General features: G+C 50.8%; 1 protein-coding gene across 1 annotated transcript in view; it reads left to right on the forward strand.

Moving 5' to 3' along the window:
- Positions 1-767: 767 nt before the first annotated feature.
- The window catches only part of ZBTB7C (zinc finger and BTB domain containing 7C), a gene marked incomplete at both ends in the record, with an annotated part of 94,802 nt that continues 71,267 nt past the window's right edge, over positions 768-24,302 (forward strand). Inside the window, one exon of the mRNA XM_082852627.1 lies at positions 768-892. Coding sequence (XP_082708753.1) covers positions 768-892 — 125 coding nt within the window. The remainder of the gene's footprint in view (positions 893-24,302) is intronic.

The raw sequence follows: 24,302 nt of genomic DNA on the forward strand, positions 1-24,302 counted from the left end.
CCGCCACACCTCTCTGGGATGGGTGGCTGGCCCACCCCAAATGTGGACTGTTGGGTCTCCGGTTGGCATTTCTGAGTCAGTCTTAGAATGGCGACAAAGCCAGGGACAGCCTGGTGATACTGTGTTTGTCGCTGGGGAGAACAGGGCAGTAGGTGCTCCCACTTCAGGCTTCAGGACTCCCTCTGGGCCAAGTTCCCTGGGCAACCCCGTGGAGGGAGCCACGGTTCTGTGCTTACTTCCTGCACTTCCCTCCTTTTCGTTTGCCACTTGAATGCTTGCTGTGCAGTGTTTTATTTGATAAGTTACACTCACGACCCTTTAAAGAGAAAACATATAATTCTAGTAATTTTATTGGGCTCAGGTTTCAGGCAAATGGAAATAAAATTGCCTCTAAAAATAAAAGACATGCAGAATTGGAGGAAAAAACAATAACAGTGAAAAGCCATCCCTGATTTGACATAAATGGTAAGGCATTTTGTGAAATGTTAGAGAAAAAATAAACAAACGAGAGATCCAGGAGAAAAGTGGGGGGAAAGCTCCTCCACTACCCTTGCTTTCATTTCTGCTTTACCTTTACGAAGGGGCTTACTTTTCGTATTAGAAAGTGAGGCGTAAAGCGCGGCTAGTGAAATTGGTCCTTGTCCCGCGCTGAACAGTACAGGTGGACAAAAAGGGGCTGCCTGCCAAATACTTCTGGTTGGAGGGAGGGGTGGGAGTGCTCTCTCAAAACCACTCCTGGAATGGCTTAACTCGCCCAGCACGAATCAATGACAACCTCCCGCCGGCTGCGGCAGGCTCCCCTGAGCTGCGCTGCCGCGTGGATTCCCAGCCCGGGACCCTGGCGGCGCTCAGGACACGACCCGGGCACGAGCGGCGTCCCCGGGGCGGCCAGGTGGGTCTGCGGCGGCCTCGGCCGGAGCGGGCTGGGATGGGCTCGGGGCTCCGGGCAGGCGGCCGTGGAGGCGGGGGTGGGGAGGAGGCGCCCAGCGGTTGCATCCCCTCTCCGGGCACTGCGGGGACGCCTGGCCCCGGGTGGCGGCTCGGACTGGCCCTCGCCGGGCGTGAGTGGCGGCGTCCGCGAGGAATTTCAAAGCCGCGCCTGGGCTGGAAACGAGCGTGCTGGGGAAAGCGGGGCTAGGGCCCCCGCGGTAATGCAGGGGCGCGCGGCCGCCTACCTCCCAGCGCAGCGCAGGAAAGAATCGGGGATTCGGAATACAGCAACATTGCTCGCGTTCTCAGCGCCCGCGGCCCTCGCGTCAGGTTTTGGAGTGGCAGAAAGGGGACAGCGGAGAGTGCGAGGGGCACTCTGGAAGGTAGTGGTCGATAGACATTGTTAGTTTCAAGACCCCCCCCAAAAAGCTTGCCCCCCCCCATGTCAGATGCAAAACTTGGGGGCGGGGGCAGGGAGAAAGCCAAGGTAACTTCTGGCAGAAGTCAGGACAGGGGCAGGAATGAAAGGGGGATTGGCACAAGTCGCTGGGCGAGCCGGAGGGAATCCCGTCGCCGTCCCGGGCAGAATCGCCAGCAGAACCGGGTGGGTGGGGACCCTTCCCTGTGCCCTGACCTGGGCGTGGGTGGGCGGTGGAGCCAAGCCCGGGTCCCGGAGCTCCAGAGGCGGCCGGGTTCGGGTGGGACGGGCCAGCTCCGCGCGCCCCAACCCGCGTCGCCCTCGCGACCGCCGGGTTCCCTGCAGCAGGGTACCCGCAGCGGCCGCGGGCTGGCCTGGGAGGGACTCAGGAAAGAGCCTGCACACACCCCACCCCCCCCCCCCCACACACACACACCCGGCGCTGAGGGTCGAGCGGGTGCAGTTTTCTTCCTGTCTGTGGTCAGGGCTCCGTGGGTCGTCGGGTTTGGTCGTGCTGGTTTCTGGCTTCTGTTGTCCCGGCTGTGGACGGTGGGCCGGGGACGGCTGCCCTTTTTCTTTTAACCCCTGGTACTGGGCTCTGCACAGGAGGCAGCCGCATTCCCGCGATTCATTGGGCGACGGGTGGCGTACCCCTTACAATCCCTCCAAATGCAGGAATATGAACAAGTAAAGGAAGTGGTTGAAACAATCAGGCAGTTTTCTCCAGTCATAGAAGTTTTTGTGGAAGGGGAGGGATAGGAAGGGCAAAGGTCCTGCCAGGTTCAAGTTTCAGCTCCACTCCATCACCCAGTAAAATCCTAGGAATTAGAAGGGTTCAGGGACCTCCTCTGGATAGATCTCCAGATCTCTTCTAGCAAGTCAAAAGAGTCACAAGCTACACGCTGGGCCCTTCCCTGAATCAACTTTTCCTTGAGAGACAACTGGGAGAGCCATTTTGGGATCTGAGAAGAGGCACTTTAGCAGCCAAAGGTCTACAAAGGCTTAAAATAAGAGGAGGCTTTGGGGCAGGACCCTGAGGGAGGAAGACCAAAAGAGCAAAGGCCTGAAGGTCATAGAACTCGAGGCTTATCCGGCCGTGTCAGCTGTGGGAGATAAGCCAAATAGGGTACGGGCAGGGAAGAGAGGGGTGGGACATTCAGAGACCATCTACCATGTGCCAGGTACTGTGCTTGGCATACTTTATCTCCTCTAACCCACACAACCCATCGGATATGAATCATTAGCTCCACTTTGCAGATGAGGAAACTGAAGCTCAAAGGGGTTAAGTAAGCTGCCCAGCTACTTAGCGACAGAACCAGGAATCCAAGCTACCCATTATACCACCCATCTTTTAGAATGTTTCATTTTAGTTGAGGAGACAGGACTCCATCACTCTGGTATAATTATTGTACAAAATAGTATGTGTTACATCCAGTGTTAACCTTCTTGAACCTGAGTTTCTTTCCATTCAATCAGTCAATCATTTATTCGACAACTGTCATATTGTCTAATGTGTGATTCCAAGCACCGTGCTAAGTGTTGGCATACATTAGTAAGTGAACTCTGACCTGGTCCCTGGCCTCTGTCAATGGGAATAGTAATTGTAACAGTACATCCTTCAGTGACTATTGAGTGAATGAAATGAGCCAGTGTGTGGGAAGGTGCTACAGAAGCATGGCCGTGAAGGAGGAGAGGCAGCAGGGGGGCTGGGAGAAGACGAGGGGTGGGCAGTTGGAATGGTGAGTGTCCCCATGCTGCAGTCATGAGGACTGGTCCCTGGAGTGCACACAGTGCCTAGGAAGCTGTTGGAGCCCCTGCTGTTCAGATTACTGGCTTACAGCCGTGGGTTCTAAGATGAGCCTTTAGTTTTGGGCATCGAAACTGGAGAGGACAAGACCCCATGCAGCCTCTAGGAGGACTGGTGCCTCTCTGCAGCAGTGCCAGCCAGGCTGAGAGCTGCCCCAAGAGCATCACTCCCGGCCCCCACCCTCGTTCCTCAGCGGCTGCAATGGCACCTTCCGTACTCTCAGGGCTGGAGCTGCAGCTCCAAGCCCCTCATCCTACCGTTGGGGAAGCTGGTCCGTGTTCACAGGACTTGGTAGTGAAGCCAGCACTAGAACCCAGGTCTCTTGACTGTCCATAGCTCTCAGAGCAGCTCACCCCCGCCTGCCAGGGTGTTTCAGGACTCAACTGAAAAGATGGTGTTCCATCCGCTATATCTCCACTCACAGTGCCATTCCCTGATGCTCCTGTCCATCTCTGCTTTAGCTGAACAGACATATCTGTCCTAATAAAACGGTGTCAGATGAATCTTTGACACAGAGCGGCCATAAATATTTCAGGACATTTGGCCTGTTAACTCTCCTTCCATCTTGAATGGTATAATAGGTGTAAGATAACTGCCTCTAAAATTAACTCTCACTTTTGTGAGGAAGGTGAACCGATAAATCTTGCCTTGAAGCTAAGCCCATCTGAGGGATGTTCTGCGGGCTTACTTCTTCAGAACTGACACCAACCCTTCTGGGGAGGACGATTTTCCTCTTCATTTCTTCTTTGTTTCTTTTTTTTTCTTTTCTTTCTTTTCTTTTTTTTTTAAATCTCTTGGCTTTGAGGTCACAAGATCATGTTGTATTCCATTTTGATGTCGTGGTGACAGAATAAAGGCATTTTTCTCCTAATATTGCGGTGATCGGCCTGATCAGAGTGGTGAGCCCCCGCCTGGCTGCCCCGTGTATACAGCGATTGCACAGGTGGATAATTGCATGGGGATGTCTGTTTGCTCAGCGTTTGCTCAGCCGTGCAGCCCTATAGGTTGGGCCAGGGAGAGAGCTGTTCAGTTTATTTTCCTTTGGCTGGGAACTGTGGAGATGAATAGAGGGAGGGGAATCTGGGGTTGAGAGATTGTTGCCAAGAGCAATTTGGAGTCTCCTTCATATTAGTCAGAGATTGTGTTTTTTCCTTTCTGAAGCTGCCTGCCTCCTAGTAACTTCCACCGAGGACTTTTTTCCATCTTTGTGCACGCTTGTTAGTTTTTGTTTTTGTTTTTAAGTTGCTGGACTTCTCATGACTTAGCCAAAAACAGATAACTTGAGGAATGGGGTGATGAAATGGGCCCTTTGTACTATATATTCTGCATGTCGTTGCTTCATAAATTTGAATACTGATAGACCCCGAGGTACCACGATGGAGTAAGATGAGTAATTCCTTTGAAGGGAGAGTTTATCTTCAGTGGATGACTTTCAAAATTGCAGCATAATTTAACTTTCCCTTTGTCCATCTCGAGCCTGTGTTTAGAAAGAGAAGAACGTGTGCTCTCCTGTCTCACTCCCTTTTGTTCCCTTTGGGAGGCCCCTCCATCGGGGCCTTGCTTGGAAGGGGACCAGCCAGAGTGGGCCTCCTTCCCTTTCCTCGTCACCCCCGCATCTCCTCCACCTGCAGGAGGCCAGCAGTCGAGAAGGAAGCTTCCCCCCAGGGTAAGAACTCTTCCCCAGTAGTGGCCTGGCTCGGGTCACATGAGGTGCAGAAGGGGAAAAGCTGGCACGACCGAAGCCTGCCCCTCCTGGGCCAGAACCCCGGGGCGGGATGTTCTTCATCTGTCAAGAAGTGAGTTCATCCTCTGAACAAATTGAGTAGAGCAGCACCGAGACACAGAACTGAAAAAACTGCCTAATAATAGAGTACACAGTCAGTGTCGGCTTTTTCAAATTAGATACAAACCAGAAGCAGATGTACACGTGACCTCCCCAAATAATATCACAGAGCTGAACTTGGCCTTCAGAAGGATTCTGCCTTGCCTACACACACGTGTGCACACGTACACTCAGGGCTGTTGCTTTTTTGGCTGTGGCTTCTGGCTGATAATTTTGCTCTTTCTGGAGCTACCGGGTTGATCCATTGTTTTTTGTGAGGCTACTGGTAAAAGTAAGAGGTGACAGTGACCCTAATTCCTGTTGATACGTGCCTTCTTTTAAGCCCTGGGGAAGTCTACCAGAGAACGCCTCTATTTAGCAGAACCTAAATAACAGGAACTTTTCTAAGGTTTGTTGTTGTTTTTTTTAATACCAGCTTTATTGAGATATAAGTCACATACCGTGCGAGTCACCCACTTAAAGTGTACAAGTCAGTGGTTTTTAGTATATTTACAAAGTTGTGCTACCCTCACCACCATCAATTTTAGAATATTTTCATCCCACCAAAAAGAGCCCCGTAACCATTAGCACTCACTCCCCATTTCACCCCAACTCCCCAGTTCTAGGTCACCAAAAATCTACTTTCTATCTCTAAATATATTTGCCTGTTCTGGACATTTCATATCAATGGAATCAGAGAATATGCGGCCTTTTGCGACTGCTTTCACTCCACATGTTTTTAAGGTTCATCCACACTGTAGCATGTATCGGTATTTCATTTCTTTTATTGCTGGATAATGTTCCTTTATTTTATTTATCCAATCGTCCCCTGATGGATAGCTGGGTTGTTTCCATGTTTGGCTCTTGTCAATAATACTATGAACATTCACGCACAAGATGTTGTTTGGCCATAGGTTAGTCTTTCTCTTGGCTATATCCCTAGGAGTGGAATCGCTGGGTCAGATGGTAACTCTATGTGTTACCTTTCGGGAAACTGCCGACTGCTTTTCACAGTGGCTGCACCATTTTACGTTCCCGTCAGCAGTGTGTAAGGATTCCAGTTTCTCAACATCTTTGACAACATTTATTGATGATATCTGCCTTTTTAATTGTAGCCATCCTATTTTCTAAGGGTTTATATGCTCAAGGAAGCAGCACCCAGGAAATATTCTGGAATCAGCTAAGTCACATTTGCTTGCCATACCTACAGTGAGATCCATGCGTTTCAACTTCTTGATCATCCTACCTAGCCTGGTGTTTCCTCTGCATGTCCCAGACCTCTCACCAGGTTTTCCCTATAAGTTTCTATGGGACAATGCAGGGGTCGGTGCTCTCATTCTGTTTTCCCAAGGAATGCTCCAGAGAGCCAGCAGTGGGGCCCGCTCCCTCAGCCCCACTTCATCCAGATGCAGCTGCTGATGGAAAATCAGGCCCTGGGAAAGGAAGAAATTGACCTGAAGGGAAATAAATGTGACATTCATTGGACAAGCTGTTCAATGTTTGGGACTTCGATGGAGACGACTAAGATCCTGACCTTTTTATTGTGTTAAATGACACTTTTGGGACCACGAATAAAACTGTTGGAGAGCTAACATCATAACCAGGTGGCAGCCGGGCAACACAAGGCCACCTCGTCCCGTTCCTGTTCGGGCCTTGAGCTGGTGGCAAGATCCATTGATTCAGGCAAAACTGCTAGGTGTGGCTGGGTGCTCTACTTCACACTGGTATTTCAGCTCCATGATGAAATCATTTCATCCCCTTGTCATACCTATGGGACTGACTGGAGTCACACTCTTAACAGAGGTAGATAGGAGCCGAGTGGGTCAGGGGGGACTCACCTAGTTTGAAAGACTGCCAAAGATTATGAAAAATTATCCTTTCACCCAGAACATGCTAAAATCTCAGTCAGTGGCATCAAGTTCAGTATAAGCAGACCTCAGTACCGGAAATGAATTCCAATAGCTTCTTGGATATCATTGTCAAGCAGCTGGGATCAGGCCCAGCTACCAATTTACTCTTCACTTTCAAGCAGTGCTTAATCCAGCAGTTCCTAAACCTGACTCCAGGTCGTCATCACCTATGAAACATTTTAAAGATTACATGTGCCGGGCCCCACCCACGAGGTACTGAAGCAGATGCTCAGCGGAGGGGACCAGGCGCCTGAAGGCGGTTGTGATGGAGAGTGAGAACACAGGCTGACCTCTCTGGGCTTCAGTTTCCTTTCTCAAAACGAGGCGTTGGATTAGACTGGCGTCTCCAAAGGGATTCATGGAGCTGATTCAAGCAGAACAGTTCAGGGTGAGTCTGTTTTTGCATGAAGTTTTATTTCTACAAGGGAGCTTCTGCTGCTGAAATAAAATTCAGAGAGCCCTTGAGTGGATGGTTTCTGAAGTTCAGCTATGACAGTTCTGAGTGTCACATTCTAAGAGGACAATTGTCCCAACTTCTTGGAGGAGGATTTAGCAGGAGTCATGCAAATGGAAGTTACTCGATAAGGGAGTCACGCTCTGTGAGGGTCCGAGCTGCCTGGCTGGCTGTGTGCACCACGGTGGCGGGGTAGAATATGATTCGGTAGCCCTTTCTTCTCCCACTCCCCTCAGTAGCATCCCTACCCACCTCCCTTGAAGTCCCCATAGCTTTCCTCCCCTTCCTCTACTGCTGTTTCTAAGAGTAGCCCAGAATGTCAGACATTCATTCGTTCGTTCCTCCATTTAGCCACTTCCCACACACCTCCTATAGGTGACGAATTGACTAACACTCCATTTCTGTCCTCCGATAACGTGCCACACATTGTAACCAGAGAGGCAGCCTGAGGGCCCCAGAAGTGCCGTCTCAAGGCCCCTTGGTTTGGATGGAGGGTTGTGGAGAGGCTTGAGTTCATGGCATGTCTGGAGGGCGGCCTCACCTCTAACCCTGTCTGCAAGCTCTGCTCCTCCCCCCTCCCCCACTGGGGCTGTGGCCTCAGCAGGCGGCTCAGAAAACGCTTCTGTCATCCCTGGTCTCAGCCAGAGACCATGCCCTCCTCCTCAACACGCACCTGCTGGGGAGAGGCGGGCAGAGGCGGGAAAGGGAGGGCTGGTTTATTTGGAGATCCAGCCCTTGGCTGCCACCCCATACCCCTGACTGGACAACTCGCAGGACAGCTGTGCTTGAAGGACTGAAATCATCAGTGTTTATTAAAGCTGTTGGAGGGAGGGGAAGCGGGGCGGGGTGGGGGGCAGTCACGTATCTGCCTCCCAACAAGCACGAGGCCAGGTGAGGCCCAGAGCCACTCCCTCCCTCCCTTCCTGGTGAACATGACATTAGAGCCGCTGCTTGGGGGTGTTTTGAGAGGTGTTTTTTCTAATGAAGGAAGAACCTTGAAGGTTCATTTGAATGGGGATTAATGTCTCTGTGGCCTGGACCTGCAGAGAAGGAGAAATTCTAGAAGGGGAGAAGTTTCAATAAAAGGAAACGGGCTTGATCTGCCTCCTACTGATCTGTGGGGTCTCCTCCGCTGGCAGCTTGGAAGGAAATATGTTTGAGGCAGTTTTCCGGGCATCGCTGTATCTTCTTTTGGATTCTGTGTTGGAGAGGGTGTGTGGGGGGTGTGTGTGTGTGTTTTTGGTGAACATTCCACTCTGAGTATGGACTGCCTAAACTCTGGGGTTCTAACCAGGTTATGAAGACCCCCTGCGTGTATGTTCAACCCTTAGGTTTTTTTCGGGTTTCTTTTGCGGTACGCGAGCCTCTCACTGCTGTGGCCTCTCCCGTTGCGGAGCACAGGCTCCGGACGCGCAGGCTCAGCGGCCATGGCTCACGGGCCCAGCCGCTCCGCGGCATGTGGGATCTTCCCGGAGCGGGGCACGAACCCGTGTCCCCTGCATCGGCAGGCGGACTCTCAACCACTGCGCCACCAGGGAAGCCCCAACCCTTAGTTTTGCATCACTCCCTTTTAGCAATACTTGTGCAGGGCAGCAAAACTTTTTTCCTGGTCCTTTCATGTTATTCTTTCACTGTTCAAATTCCTCCACCCGCATGGAGCCTGCCAATCCAGGAATCATTCTGTGTTCCAGAATCACCGCACCCACCCAGCCTCTTAGCACCCCTTCAGGACTCCCGCTCCATCCTCTGTTTCTGATGATCTGACCCAGTTATTAGGAGAAAGCGAATCCATTACACTAACCCACACGAAGCTACCAAAGCCTCTGGCAACCGCGTTACCCCCTTCAGGGGTGTCTGTCTTTGAGAGAGGAGACTTAAGTTTCTAACGGGGGGACTTCAGGTGTGAGGATTAAAGCACAGTAACTCGGGGCGGAGTGCGGAGGCGGTTTCTGTGGGAATGGGGACCTCCTAGAACCACTTTCATCAAGTGACATCTGTACCTGCTTGTGCGGCCTGGGCACAGACTTGGCCCCGGGGTGGTGGGGGCAGTGAGGTGAGAGGAGGGTGAGTGACCAGAATGAGGGCACGTTGGGGAGGACTGTCAGTTGGGGTGCATGGCAGGGAGAACCAGGGGCTTCTGAAAGGACAAGCTGCACTAAACAGACCGCAGGTTAATGTTTGGGCAGGTGGGGATGAGTTCCTTCTGGCCGGTGGGTTTCTTCAAGGTGACACTGGACCCCAGGAAGGTTGGGGAACAAACGGAGTGAACACAAAGATGGAGAGGAAGGCGTGCTCCGGAGGACGGGATGCTGCGCGGTGGGCCCCTGGCTGGCCTGGTGCACACCCAGCCGTGGGGTCTCTACTCCACTGCCCGCTCCTCCCTGCCTTCTCTTGTTGGGCTCCCCACTGTGGGACGCTTCCCTACACCCTCCCTCCCTCCCCTCCTCCCTTCCTCCCATGGTGCACCCTCTGAGTGAACCTGGCTTCCAGCTCTTGGAAGCCTTTCCAAAAACATGGCGGTGAGCTCTTTGCAGACCCAGGCAGAGGAGAGGGGCTGAGCGTCAGCCAATGCCGGGCCCATGCTGGGATGAACTGGCCAGACCAAGTGAGCCTCCACTGGGGGCAGCCAGGACAGGATGGGTGGGGCCTTCCCCGCAGCCAGTGGGGCCATTGCGAGTGACGCCTAGTCAGCAAGGACAGAAGCAGCGCCTACTGTGTGCCAGGCCCTGTGCTGGCCCCAGAAAGCAGGCAGATGCAGCTCCCCGGCCCCTGCCCTCCCAAGATTGTCATCCGTTTACCCAGTTAAGACAGAACTTGAAAATGCAGCAAGAGTCTGTAAAAGTGACAGACTCTGCTAACTGGTCCAGAAAGATGGTGCTATTCAGAGTCAGAGCAGGGGATGAGGGGCAGAGGGCTCAGGGGAGGCTTCGTGGAGAGGCTCTGAGCTGGGACCAGAGGCGAAGCGGCGTGCCACAGCCTCTTAGCTCACAGGCTGTGCAATCGGGGCCTGTTTCAAGACCTGGTTCTCATTTACAGGCTCTGTGGCATTGGACTAGTTACGTAATGTCTCTGTGCTGTGGTTTCCCCATTTGTAAAATGGGGATGAAACCTCATAGTGTTGCTGTGAGGACGGAATGAGAGCACCCCTCAGTGCCCGGCCTGTAAGTGCTGGCTTTCACCAGCTGGACAGGACAAACTCTGATGCAGCACAATGGCCTCTTCCAAGCAGGCATCCCCGGGTGACCTGGAGCTGGATGGGGGCATCCCTTTGGCCAGGATCTCCCTTGGGGGCTGGAACTGTCTGAAATTTTAGAAAAAAACTGAGCAGCATCCTGTGGAAAGTAGTGGAGGTGCGAGTCCACAGTCGGTTTTAGGTGACTTGATTAAAAATCCAAGGGTCTCTCTGGGCAGGACCGGGCTCTGAGGCCTGCTCTGATGGGGAGAGAGGGGGCAGCACACTAGGGCTGTCTTCAAGTCCCAGGGTGTCAAGGGGTGGGTAGATTAAAGATACAGTTATTCTGGTGTATTTAATAAGACCCAGCTGTGACAAAATTTTGGCCTGCTCTTAGACTAAGTCAGTTGACTAAGGAAAGTGAAGAATTGCCATAGAATGGGTTATTCAAAATCATTATTATCAGGTATCAATTCAGAGCAGGTAATAGTGGAGGTGGGGAGGAATCAGCATGAGAGGTAATAAAGGAAACAGAAAACATCAGTGTGTAAACTTTTTAAACACCATCCTTTGAAGAGATCAAATGTTATAAAACAATGGCCCAGCCACGTTTGTAAAGTTTCCCAGAGTACACATTGCTCCTGCAGTGGCCCTGTGCCGGCACACCCACGGCCCTGCTCTTTGCAGGACCCTGGTGGGGTTGCTTGCCCGAAACACACCAGGGAAAGGGTTCTCCACGTCACATATTCTTAGAATGCACCACTGGCTACAGCAGCACGACCGCACCATGACAGACGGACATCTGCTGGACGGTGTCTCCCGGGGCTGCCTGGCCAGGGTCAATGCCCTGGATGGCCCAGTCCACTGGGGCCACCTAATGAAGGGCCAAGCAGACAACGTCAGGGCCTCAAAAGGGCCTCCTGCTCCTGCAGATGGAGGAGGCAAAGTATGCATCTTCTTACCCCCACGACCACACTCTTGCCACAGTGCTTGACTGCGTCTCCCAACCCTTAGGCCATTATGGCCAGCACCCTCCATCTCGCTTCCCCAGCCTGCTGTGATCTGAGTACCAGGATGGAAAAGTCGGGAAACAAGTTGCTTTGAGTGGTGGTGTCCCAGGCACAGAGGGCTGTCCGTACTCATATGACCAAGAGGGCTCCCCAGTAAGGTGGCTGGCGGTCAGTGGCCCAGGGGTGCAAGAACAGATGTCTGGAAGGCAGCCAAGAAAAGACACGCCATTCAGGGCTGGGGAACCTTGCTCCTTGGGACACTACCTTGTCCAGAGTCCCATTCAGGAGGGAGGTCCCTTCCACGGCTTCCACAGTGGGAGGCACCTGCTGGGGAAGACTCACTGAGACCTGAGTTCCAGTCTCAGCTCATCCACTTTCCAGTCAGGTCACCGTGGACTTCTTGGAATCTCTGAGCCTCAGGTATTCATCTGTACAATGGGAAAGTTATAGCTGCCTCCTGACCTGGTGAAGGAATTAAAAAGATAAATTATGCACCATGTCTAACACACAGTAGCCGTAATTTTGAAAATAGCTTTCAACTCGGCACTTGTGTACAGCAAATTTCTGGGTCCCGACACACCCACCCAACCCCACCAAGAACCTCTCCTTTGTCCAGTGGCTCCTGTGTTCTGCCCGTGATCATGGTATTTTTCTGCCCGTGATCATGGTATTTTTTCACCACCACTGAGGAAATCTGAGGGCTTCCATCAGTAGCCACCACGCCTGCCTTGGCCTGGCCCTAGATTTCCTCCTGGTTGTCCCTAGATTGGCCACTGCTGTTCCTACTGGAGCAGAGGGGCTGGGAAACAGGGTGATAGCAAGGAGCTTTCTCCCCAACTAATGTTAAAACCCTTCCTGTCCATTTCCCCGAAAGGCGTGTTTGCTTTCCCATCTTCTCACTCACACTTGCTCCTTGAAGAAGTCAAGCTCCTCCAGGGCTGGCTCAGAGAGCACTTCACAGACACCAAACTAAAACTATCCCGTATCCCGTCAGGATTCCCACTGTCTCAGCCAGTGAGGGTGGGTGCCCCGGCCTCCATCCCAAGGTCCCGAGACCCACCAAACCCCTGCATCACTGTGCCCCAAAGACCCTTGTGGTCCTCACACAGTCAGGACTCCTGGTAGCTGGTCCTGTTGGCCAGGACTGCACGGGTGGGCATGCAGACTCCCTCCCACCCCCTCCCCCAGCAGCCTGTCTGTAGTAATGATTAATGTGATCAATAAGAAGATAAACAATAAGTTGGTAGCAAAAGCATCTGAAAAAGGTAATTAGCAGCAAAACACCATGGTTCTTCAAGACGGTTGGTTGCATTTTGTTTGGCTTTGGGGACTGTGGTGCAGATTCTATTCCAGCAGGTGCTATTGGCTTCTGATGAGTTAGATGCCACCCGGAGTCTCCTACATGTTCACATGAAGGGAAGCGCTCCCACCTCCTTCCCATTCCAGTGTCGCCCGAGGGTCTCAGACAGGCAGACAGACTCCAGGCTTTGCGTGGCTCTTCACTGGCTTTTCATCAAGCCTGCAAAGTTCAGCGTTACTAGGGAGAGGTCACCACGCCCCGAAGGAACAGATGCCAATTAAAGGGGCCCAGTTTGCCTGAAGAGTTGGGGAGCCGGTATCCAGCCTGTGATCCCCAGGTCGTAGGGTTAACGTGACAACTAAAATGACTCCTCACAGACGGCTTTGCCTTAATTGGCATTTTTCCTGGCTGGCTGAGCCCTGCAGGAAAGACGTCCTCCCTGTCCCCAGGCTACACCACCTCCTGTCCATCATGGACCCCAGAGCTGAGCATCATACATAAAATACAACAGAAACAGCTCTTCCTAGTAATAAACAAGACTATAATATATATGTGTTTGTGTTTTACAAGTTAATTAATAAAAACTTACATAATAATTCCTAAGAAGAACTGCATGTTAAGGATGCGTCTTGCAGCATTTATTACCATCAACACATCCACTGTTCTTACAGCACTTGGAGGCTGAACTACAGAATTAAGCCTGGATTTAGTCTGTGAGTTACTTTCGGTGTTATAGTCCCTGTTTCTCCAAGGCTGGGGGCTCTGGGCAGCTGACTAGGAAGCAGAGTTTAGTGTGAGGATGTTAGTCAGAGGTGCCCTGGGGATCCACCCCTGCAGGACGCTGAGGCAGGAAGCAGGCAGGGCAGAGACGAAGCTGGTGATGCCGCCCCTCCGCTTCAGCCGTCCCCACGGGGTCATCTGGAGCACACATGACCACCTCTGGTTTGTCCCATGCCTTTATAGAGCCCCTGGGACCTCAGGCAGTCATGGAATGTGTCCCTGGACTGGCATGCCTTTGGGTGGCTCTGCAGCCCAGGCCATCCTGACAGGGCGGTCCTAGGCTGAGGGCTGACTGCAGACCACACTCCCACCAGCTGGGCCACCAGTCCTTTTTGAGGGGGAACCTGGGTGGCTCACATCTGTGCCTTCTGCAGCCTGTATATGGCTCATCCTTCTCAATTTGTAAACTTCCTGGAGACAGGATATCCATATATCCTGTATGGCTCTCTGACCCTCACAGCCCCTAGCGTGGAGCTGAGCACAAGACAGGTGATCACAAGGCAGTCAGTGATCCGTGTCGAGGTGCAGATAGGTTTGCCAGAGGCCTCTGTGCCTGGGGACCGATCACCCACGCCACAGCTGCCAGGCGGGAGATGTTACAGCTCAGGGTGGCAGCCCCTCTGGCCCGAGCCCCAGGGAAAGGCTCCCCCGGGCCACACCCCTTCCTTCTGCAAGGACTCAGGGTCTGGGAGGGAATATTCTAACTTTCCTGGGGGTGGGACTAAGATTGTATGAGTTACATGCGTTACCATCTCATCTGTTCACTCATTCATTCATTCACTGAGCATCTCCAATGAAGCCAGCACGGTGCTGCAGAGCAACAGGATGTGGGCAGTTTTCTCCCTTGTGGGGTGGAATGTATGTACAGCTGGACAGGAATCCTGGGCTGTGAGACCTCCCCACGCTGGGACCCCCCCACCCAGGAGAATCTTGCTTGTGTTAATTTGGCCTCTGGTCCCCACAAGCCTGAAGTGGCTGGTTCTCTGCCCTCACCTGGAATGCCCTGCCCCGACCCACTCCTTGCACGGTGCTGCGCGTTTCAGATACTTCACCAGAGCAAGTTGTAACGTATGAAGTCAGCCTTCACCACCCCCGGCTGCTCTGAGCCCTCTTGGTAGAATCGGCTGGAACCACATGGCTCCGTGGATGTAACAGTACCAGCTGCTCAGAGGCCTCTCGTACAGAGGAACTTGCGCTCAGGCAGGACAGCATATGTGGTCCCTGCCCTGTACCCACCACACGCCCTGCTCCAGCAGCTATGCACCTATAAACAAAGATACAGCAACCACTACATCTTCACAAGAGAGAAAAAAAAAAAAAACACCTACTAACAATCAATGTAGTCCAAATGAGGAGAATGGTAATATCAATTGTCAGACGTCCACTCATGGAATATTGTAAACCATGAAAAGGACAAAGGCAGGCAGTGCATAGCAACATGGAAGTGGGTTTATGGAGCACCATTAAAAGAAGAAGAAACAGAACAAAAATTGTGTCCACCAGCTGTGCCTCCACTGAGCTGTGCTGGCATCACTATTGGTCCTGTAGATTCCGGTTCCCAAGCCAGATTTTTTTTTTTTATGTTTTAACTTTTTATTTTATATTGGAGTAGAACCAGTTAACAATGCTGTGATAGCTTCAGGTGCACAGCAAAGCAACTCAGCCATACATATACACGTATCCGTTCTCCCCCAGACTCCCCTCCCATCCAGGCTGCCACATAACATTGAGCAGAGTTCCCTTTGCTACACAGTAGGTCTTTGTTAGTTATCCTTTTTAAATATAGCAGTGTGTACATGTCGATCCCAAACTCCCTGACTATCCCTTCCCTCCACCCTTCCCCCCCGGTAACCATAATTTCATTGTCTAAGTCTGTGAGTCTGTTTCTGATTTGTAAATACGTTCATTTGTCTCATTTCTTTTTAGTTTCCGCATATAAGCGATATCATACGCTATTTCTCTGTCTGTCTGACTTACTTCACTCAGTACGACAATCTCTAAGTCCATCCATGTTGCTGCACATGGCATTATTTCATTCTTTTTATGGCTGAGTAATATTCCGTTGTATACATGTACCACATCTTCTTTACCCATTCCTCTGTCGCCGTCGATGTTTAGGTTGGTCTAAGCCAGATTTGATGGCTCCGAACTCAGCTTGCCTCACTGCAGGACCCTGCCACCCCCCTGGCAGGACGTTCAGGGAACGTCCCGTCAGTGCTGAGGGTCACCTAGGACCACGGTGTGCACCGGCCCAGGCACAGGGCAGCTCAGCCTCTCTGCCTCTGCATGGTGAGAACACCACCTCCCTGGGGCGACCAGGGGCCTCCGGACACCAGAGCCACCATGTGCTGGCACAGCTCTCCGCTCCTCTCTGCGTCCCTTTGGCACCAGGGCCCCATGTCCTCGGCCTCTCCTCTAAGCCCTAATTTCACGGACTGGACTTGCCTCCCAGGCCAGGTTGGGGCTCACAGCATCAGTCTTGCTGTCTCTCCTGCCTGTCCCCAGACCTGTAGGCCAAGCTCTTTCACTCAACCCAAAGCTTCCATGCGAATTACTGCCCATCAGTTCCACACACACCTAAGTCCAGAATCCCATTTGTGTAAACGGGAATGTGTAGAATGCGGCTCAGAGGGAACTAGGAAACGGAATCAGGTGTATTGAAGCGTGAGCATGGGGGTGGGGGTGGGGTCTAGTGTGTGCATTTTTTCAAATTGCCCTTTAATATACACTATATACAGTATATACACATGTTTTTAAGCTAACCTTAAAAGGAAAAAGGAAGGGATAGAGCAGTTGTAGAAGGCTATAGAAAGTTCAGGATACACAGCCAGAGCCCTGGCGTGTGCTGAGACCGGAAGGCTCTGGCGACAGTGGCAGGGTACTGGCTGTGAAAATACAAACCCGTGGGTACCTGAGAGTTGCTTATGTAATGATTTTGCCACCAGACGGGTGGTCCACCTTCTCTTTCTCCCCTAGCCATCATTCCTGGATCATGGCCCCGCCTGATGGCCTGGATCTCTGTCTCCAAGGGTTGCTCTCTCTTACCTGGAGTGGCAGATGGTAAAGCACAGTGCTCCTGGGCCTGACTCTGTAGGAGATACAGCAGCAGGAGTGGGAAGTGGCTGCCCTCCCCAGGAAGAACCTCAGGACCAGGGGCAGTTCTGCCGGCCGAGATTCCTGGCAGAGACTCCTGAGACACCCACTTATTCTCTCAGAACCTTCCAAAGCCCATCCAACATTGCAGCCGTGCTCCTTCCTTTCTGAGCTGGTGCTCCAGGACTCAAGTGTGAAAACTTACCATGTGCCTTCCCAGCAGCCTCTGCAGGCAAGCCAGGGAGGGCCTGGAACTCAAGCTGCGTGTAGCTGGTGCCAAAAGTCCCCAAGTGAATCCCTGATGGGTTGATGGGAGGGTGGGGCTCAGCACAGATTAAATCTCCTTTGCTTCCGCCTCCCCCTCCTCCCCCGGCGTCCAGTCCCACAGCCTGTCCTGCCAGACCTGGTTGCAGCACGCACACCTCCACACCTCCACTGCCACCTTCAGTGGTCCAGTGTCCTCGGTGCCCATCTGAACTCCTGCCTCTCGAGCTCTCCCACACATTCTGTCCCTCAGAATCATCTTCTGAAAACATAAATACGATCTGTTACTCTCTAGTTTCAAACTCTCAGCGGCCCCTCATTGTCATTAGGTTGAATTCCAAACCCCTTACTATGGCCTAAGGCCTTGCTACTCAGAGGGTGATCCCTGGACCAGCAGCTTGGACCCCACCCGGGAATGTGATGGAAATGCAGCATCTCCGCCCAAACCTACTGAGTCAAAATCTCTGGGCCATGAGCACGTTACCACTTGAGAAACAGCCTGAGAGCCCAGGGAGATCTGTCCTGCCCGGCCCCTTTGACCCCGCATAGGACCATCACACTGCAGACTTAGGAGGCCCTCTCTGAGTCCCCAACTAAAGGAGTGCCCCCCACCCCCGCACTTACAGTTCTATTCCCCTGTTTCATTTTCCTCAGCGTGCTCATGCCCACCAATGAGACCATTATTCATGTTTTTGTGATATTATATATATTCCCACTTGAGCGTAAGCTTCATGCGGGTAGGACCCAGCCAATCCTGCTCTCCACCGTGTCCTCCCGGCCTGTAACAGTCCTTGGAGTGAAGGAAGGACCCAGTCAGATCAACACACATTTGACGGGCCTGTGCAAGGTACCCTGAGCTCACCAGGAGTTTACAGACAAGTTGGGAGGATCCCGCCCACCACCTCCCCTACCCCCGTCACACGTGAAAGTTAATTCAAAATGTGGGAGCTAATACTAATGAGAAATGCCTTCATTCCCCAAGTTTATTTGGTTGGAAAATGAGAAGGAAAGGGAGGTGCCTGGTAGTTTCAGGGAAGGAATGCATGGAATGTAGGTCTTCCAAGAATGTGGGGCTGGCGGTGGGAATGCAGATGCTTGCCCGCCGGGCTTGTGGTGTCTGGCCCCTTTCTCTCCTGGTAGAAGCAATCAGTCTTCGAAGATTAAGAAGATCAGGTGCCAGTGTTCTTTATCTTCTCAACATAGATGAAAATTAGGCAACAGGAGGAAAAAATACCCTTTAGTACAAAGCCATGGTTCTCAAAGTGTGTTCCCTGGATTAGCAGCTCAGCGTAACCCGGGAACTTGTTAGAAATGCAGGATCTCAGGCCCCCGCTTCGGACCTCCTGAATCAGGCACTCTGCGGGTGGGACCCAGTGATTTGGGTTTTAACAAGCCTGTGAGTGAGGCATCTGGATTTTGAAAAACTGGCAGGATAAACGTAAATCTTTATTTTAAAAATACATAAAATAACACATTTATTATAGAAACTTTTGAAACTCAGCAAAGTAGGAAGATGATTAAGGCATCATTAATTCTGTCACTCAGAAATAACTCCAATGAATGCTATCCATAGTTTGGTGTCTCTTCTTGCAACCTTTGTTAAAGCATATGTATTTTTAAAAATTTACCCAAATTGGGTTATTCTGGACATTATGTTGCCCTTATTATTTAGCATTTTAGCTGTGAGCACTTCCTAATCATTCATAGAAAATCTCATTTTAGCGGCTTCATAATATTTGTTCACATTAGTGTACCCTAAGGGCTATATATCTAGGTAATTTCCAATTTTTCTTCTTATAAATAGCACTAGAATGAACATCCTGGTTCCAAAAAGTCTGATTCTTTTTTAGGATAAAATGCTAGAATAGAAATGATTAGGCAAAGACTAAATATTTTAGGTCTCTTGGTGAACATTTTACTATTTTAAAAGTTTAAAAACATATGTATGCATTTGTAAAACATATGTCAAAAAAGTTAATATATTACCCCTATAAAAAGAGCTTCTGTAAACCTTAAGAGAAATACATAACTCTCAGCAGTATAAAAGGGGAAAAAGGAACTGACAGTTCACAAATGTAGGACCACATGTGGCAAATGGCCAATTCACAAGTGAGGTAATGTTGAACCTCAATTCTAGTGAAAAAAGTCAAGGTAGGGATTCCCTGGTGGCGCAGTGGTTGGGAGTCCGCCTGCCGATGCAGGGGACGCGGGTTGGTGCCCCGGTCTGGGAAGATCCCACATGCCGCGGAGAGGCTGGACCCGTGAGCCATGGCCACTGAGCCTGCGCGTTCGGAGCCTGTGCTCCGCAACGGGAGAGGCACAACAATGAGAGGCCCACATACCGCAAAAAAAAAAAAAAAAAAAAAGTCAAGGTAAATCTCCAAGGTACCACCTTTTTTTTTTTTTTAACTCATCAATTTCACAAAGCTTTGTTAAAAAAAAAAAAAAAAAAATTAGAATAGCCGGAGCTGGCAAGCAAAGGTACAGTGAAACAGATATTTTCACCCATTCCTCCCATGTCTTCTGGAAGGAAATATGAATTGGTAGTGCCTTCCTGAGGAGCAGTTTGGTCTGTTTTACTAAGATTCATTCTACTTGGACAGCTCATTAGATGTCATAAAGGCTCCATTCACAGATAATGTTTCGTGGGGTGAAACGAGTGAGATATTTTGTTATATAGTAAGAGCCGCCTCTGACTCAGGGCAGATGATCAGAGGTCCAGGCGCTGTTCTAAGTGCTTCGTTTCTGTTAACTTGTTGAACCTTCACAACCTTCCAGTGAGGGACTATTTATTATTTCCATTCTATAGATGAAAAAAATGAGACCAGAGAGGTCAAGTAACTTGCCTACTTTCACAGCAGGAAAGTGGCTGAGCTAGGACTGGAACCCATGAACCTCCATCTGACACCTATGCCCTTACCCATCATGGCAGACTGCCTCTCGATACGGCAGAAGCTGAGGGACAGGACAGCCCTCTCTCATCTGTAGCTTGGCACTCATTACTCCCTCTCTCTTACCTTTCATCTCCTGACCTCAGCTATGGCTTCTGCTCAGTCCTGCCTCTAAGACACTCTTTTCACTTTTGAAGCATCTGCATTTCAGATAATGATGAGGAAAGACTTGGGATTTATAAAGAGCTGGAAACTTGCTTTGTCCGTGAAGAGACTGGTGTGTTCTGATATAGCCTATTCTTCTTAAAAATATTGCAGTTTCTATGGCTATTGGGACCTTGGAGTGAGGGGAGGCCGCTGGCTAGATCCATAGCTCTAACCCTCTCCAGGCCAGTTACATCACTGGGCCCTTCAGAAAGGTAAAGATGAAGTCCTTTCCTAGGTCACAGCTTTTTGCTCAGGTGCCCAGAGGTATGCTAAGTGCCGTGGGAAACGCAAAAGAATTAGAAAGTAGAGCTGCTGCCCTTGAAGAATATAAGGCCCTTTGGGGCAATTCAGACCTCCTCTCCCAACGTGACTGGGGAAGAACTGGATAGACCAAGTGATGCAGACCCTGTGCTTTCTTTGTTCAGACGTGAGCTTCTGGTAGGGTTAACCAGGAAGGCTTACTGGAGGAGGTGTCACTTGAACAGGGCCTTGAAGGATTTCAACAGCAACAGATGAGGGATGACAGAAGGAAGCGCACAGTGGTGGCAGGTTCAGGTGTCCTCAGAAAGTGAGCATTCCCATTTGGCTGGATTAGGGGAGAGGCAGGATCCACCCAGATATGTAGGAAGGGCCCCTACGGCGGAGGGCTTCGAGGGACAGGCTGAGGAGTGTGGGCCATGTTTTCCTGGTCTTCGTGTCCCTGCTCTCAGCACAGCCTGTGATTGTGCCTAGGACCAGCTCGTTGTTGTTTGTAAGTGAACCAATAGCCAAATCCAGGAGGTGATGGGGACACTGAAGGCGTTTGAGCCGGGAGTGTCATGGTTAAAGTAAAGTTTTGATGAGACAGGTGTTGCTTAGTTCTGTGGACATGAAGAGAAGTCCCAGGCAGGGTGGTAACAGACAGATAAGGTGATGCCCCGTGGGAGAGAACTTTGAGGCACTGAGACTAGAAGAAGGTGACCTGCCAGTGATGGTAGAGGCTGTGGCCCATGGGAAGCCACTGGCAGGTGCGTGTCCATCCTGTTGCATCTGCAAGGATCTCTGGGAGAATGGCCACACCCCTTTGGGACCCTGCCGTCCAGCACTCATCCAGGGACTATGGAGCTCTGATGGGTATGGTTTTATACTGAAGGCTTGGCCCTGGCTCCCGCCTGGATCTCCGAGTGCTTGCTGGGCCATCTCTGTGAGGCAGTCTCTGTATGTCCAGGGCCTGGGACCTCTGGGTGGGAAGCACAGGGACGCGGGCTGGGAGGAGAAGCGGAAGGGCTATGCGTGAGAGGATCCTTGGCCAAGAGTGGTTGGTTATGTTAGAAGAATTGGTTCCGTGTGACAGGCAGGGTGAGTGCCCTGCCTGGGGTGGACAGCAGCAGAGGGAGGGGCGGGGTAAAAGCAGACCTAGAGGCACAGAGGCCCACTGGCTCTCTGCCACCCATCCCCCAGCACTGTCAGCTTCTCACTGCGTCACAGCAATGCGGGGGCCATGCTTGTCCAGTGTCCCCCCAGCACTGCGCAGTGAGAGGTCCGTGGGCACATACGGGGCTCCCTCTTAAATATGGGCTAGGACCGAAGGTGGTACACACAGAGGACAGCTGGCAGAGGTGAGGGGGCAGAACAGGGACCCTCCGAGGCTCTGGCAAGAGGCAGGAAATTGGAGAGACTCTGGCACCGAGGAAGTAGACCATGAGCTGGGGAGGCTCAGTACGTGGCCAGCTCCAGTGAGCTGCCTTAGAGACTGGAGGGGACAGTGAGAGAGGCAGCAGACGCAGCAGAGACTGGGGCAGAGATGACTTTGGGCCTGACAACCCCTCTTTTCATGTGCCCTCAGGACTGAAGAGAGAAGGTGGCCTCAAGATCGTGTCTGGAAACATTTGGTGTGGATAGAAGGGAGGCTTTCTGAAAGCCACAGCTGTTACCTTCTGGGAAAAGGCTACTGAGAAATCTTGAAATTTTCATTTATTCATTGATCAAACGTGTAGAGCAAGCACTACTTGCCAGAGTCCAAAGATAACCTAGCCTCCATCGCTGCCCTCAGGGAGCTTGCTGTCCAGTGGGGAGGCAGCAAGAGTTGTGCTGATGCCGGACTTCTGAGCTTGACTACACCTTGAGCACAGTGGGGGACTCCCTCCCGCCAGGAGCTAGGACACCAGGGTCTATGCCGCTGTCCTATTAGGGTGCAGGATAGTGGACTCTTTTCTTTACATTTTTCTTTTGATTTAATGTTGCATTTGATACATGCAGAAAAATATCTATCATATGTATGTAGGTTGTGAAGAGGAATAAAATAAACTCCTGTGAACCCATCTCTCAGTTTCAGAAATAGAATGTGACCCAAAATATTAAAGCTCCTTGGTGTCCCTCCTCCACGGCATCCCCTTCTTTTCTCCCAGAAGTAATCATTATCCTGAATTGTGGGTTCAGCATTCTCTTGCTTTTCTGATGGTCTTACTACATATATAGGACTCCACAAATTTTTGCAGTTCCTCAGAAAGTTAAAGGTAGAATTACCATATGACCCAGCAAGTCTGCTCCTTGGTATATACTCAAAAGAATTGAAAACAGGGACTCAAACAGATACTTGTGCATAAATGGTGATAGCATTATTTCCAATAGCCAAAAGGGGGAAACAACCCAAGTGTCCATTAACAGGTGAACTGGTAATGTATACATTTCATATATATATTTCAGCCATAGAAAGAATGAAGTTCTAATACATGCTTACATGGATGAACCTTGAAGATGTTACACTAAGTGAAATAAACCAGTCATAGAACGACAAATATTGTATGAATCCGCTTATATGAAATATCTAGAACAGGCAAATTCATAAATTCAGAGAGTAGATTAGGGGTTCCCAGGGTCTGAGTGGAGGGGGGAATAGGGAGCTATTGCTTAACGGGTACAGAGTTTCCTCTTGGGCTGATGAAATAGTTGTAGAGATTGTGGTGGTGGTTGCACAACATTGTGAAATGTACCTAATGCCACTGAAGTGTATACTTAAAAATGGTTAAAGGGGCAAATTTTATGTTAATATATTTGTCCACAATTTAGAAAAAAACTTATTGGTAGTTTTGCCAGTATTTGAACTTTACATAAATGAAATCAAACTGTATGTCTTCTCCTGCGATTGCTTCTCTCACTCAATATTCTGTTTCTACGATTCATCCATGTGGAGGCAGCTGGCCATGGTTTATGCATATTCACCACCGAATAGTATTCTGTGGTGTGGATATACCACAACCTATCTATCCAGTTTGGGGTCGATGACACTAAAGATGTCTGCAGGTTTTTCTGCTATTAATAACAATGTTTCTGAGAACATGCCGTCATGTGTCTCCTGGAGCACGTGTCCAGGAGTGTCTCTGTGCTCTGCCTCTAGGGGTGGGATTGCTGGGTCAGAGGGAGTGTTCATGTTCAACTTCATAAAATGATGCCGAATTGTGTTCCAGAGAGGTTGTACCCATTATCACTCTGCCAGTCGTCCATCAGTTCCTAGTGGCCCCACGTCCTCCCCAATAGAATTGCACATTTTCTTGAGCTCCTTTCCTGCCCAATAGTCCTGCCACCTGTAAGTTTACCTCCAGACCCACCTGTATGAGATCAATCCCAGGACTGTGATGACTTCTGTCAAGGACAGAACTACTGCCTCTAGATCACCAGGTGATGGATCTCAGGATCTCAAAAGTAGAAACAGCCTTTCATGGGACAACACAACCCTCACTTTACAGACAAGTAAACAGAGACCCAGAGCCAAGCCACCCCATGCACTGGTGAGCAGCCTGCTTCCTGGTGCAGCCCCTGATGATGGGACGGGAGCACACCTTGCACAGGGAGCAGAGGAGGTGGTTCTGATATCACTGGGGCTGTGTTTACACCACCAGCAGCCAAAATGCAACTTGAGATGGAGCCTGTGTTGAGGGCTCTGTCTGAGGATAAGATGAGTTCATCATTTGCACATGCTCTGTTTCTGAGATTCTGAGAGAAATACTAGACCTGTGGATTTGCATGGCTTTCGCCTTGTATTTGACCCAAGTGAACATAGCCACACCCTAGGTCAGGAGGTAGCCCCCAATGAAGGTGAGCTGGGGCACTTCCTGCCCCTTGCCTCCTGCCAGCCCTGTGGGATAGAGTGAGTTCCAGGGAGGCACTCCAGTCCAAGCTGGTTCTGAAGCCAATTTAACCTTAATTATCCCCTGTCGACCTCATCTTCTTGCCTTGTCTCTGGCTTTCCCAATAACTACCCGTGA

Source organism: Leucopleurus acutus (assembly GCF_964270905.1).
Source record: "Leucopleurus acutus genome assembly, chromosome: 13".
Lineage (NCBI taxonomy): Eukaryota > Metazoa > Chordata > Mammalia > Artiodactyla > Delphinidae > Leucopleurus > Leucopleurus acutus.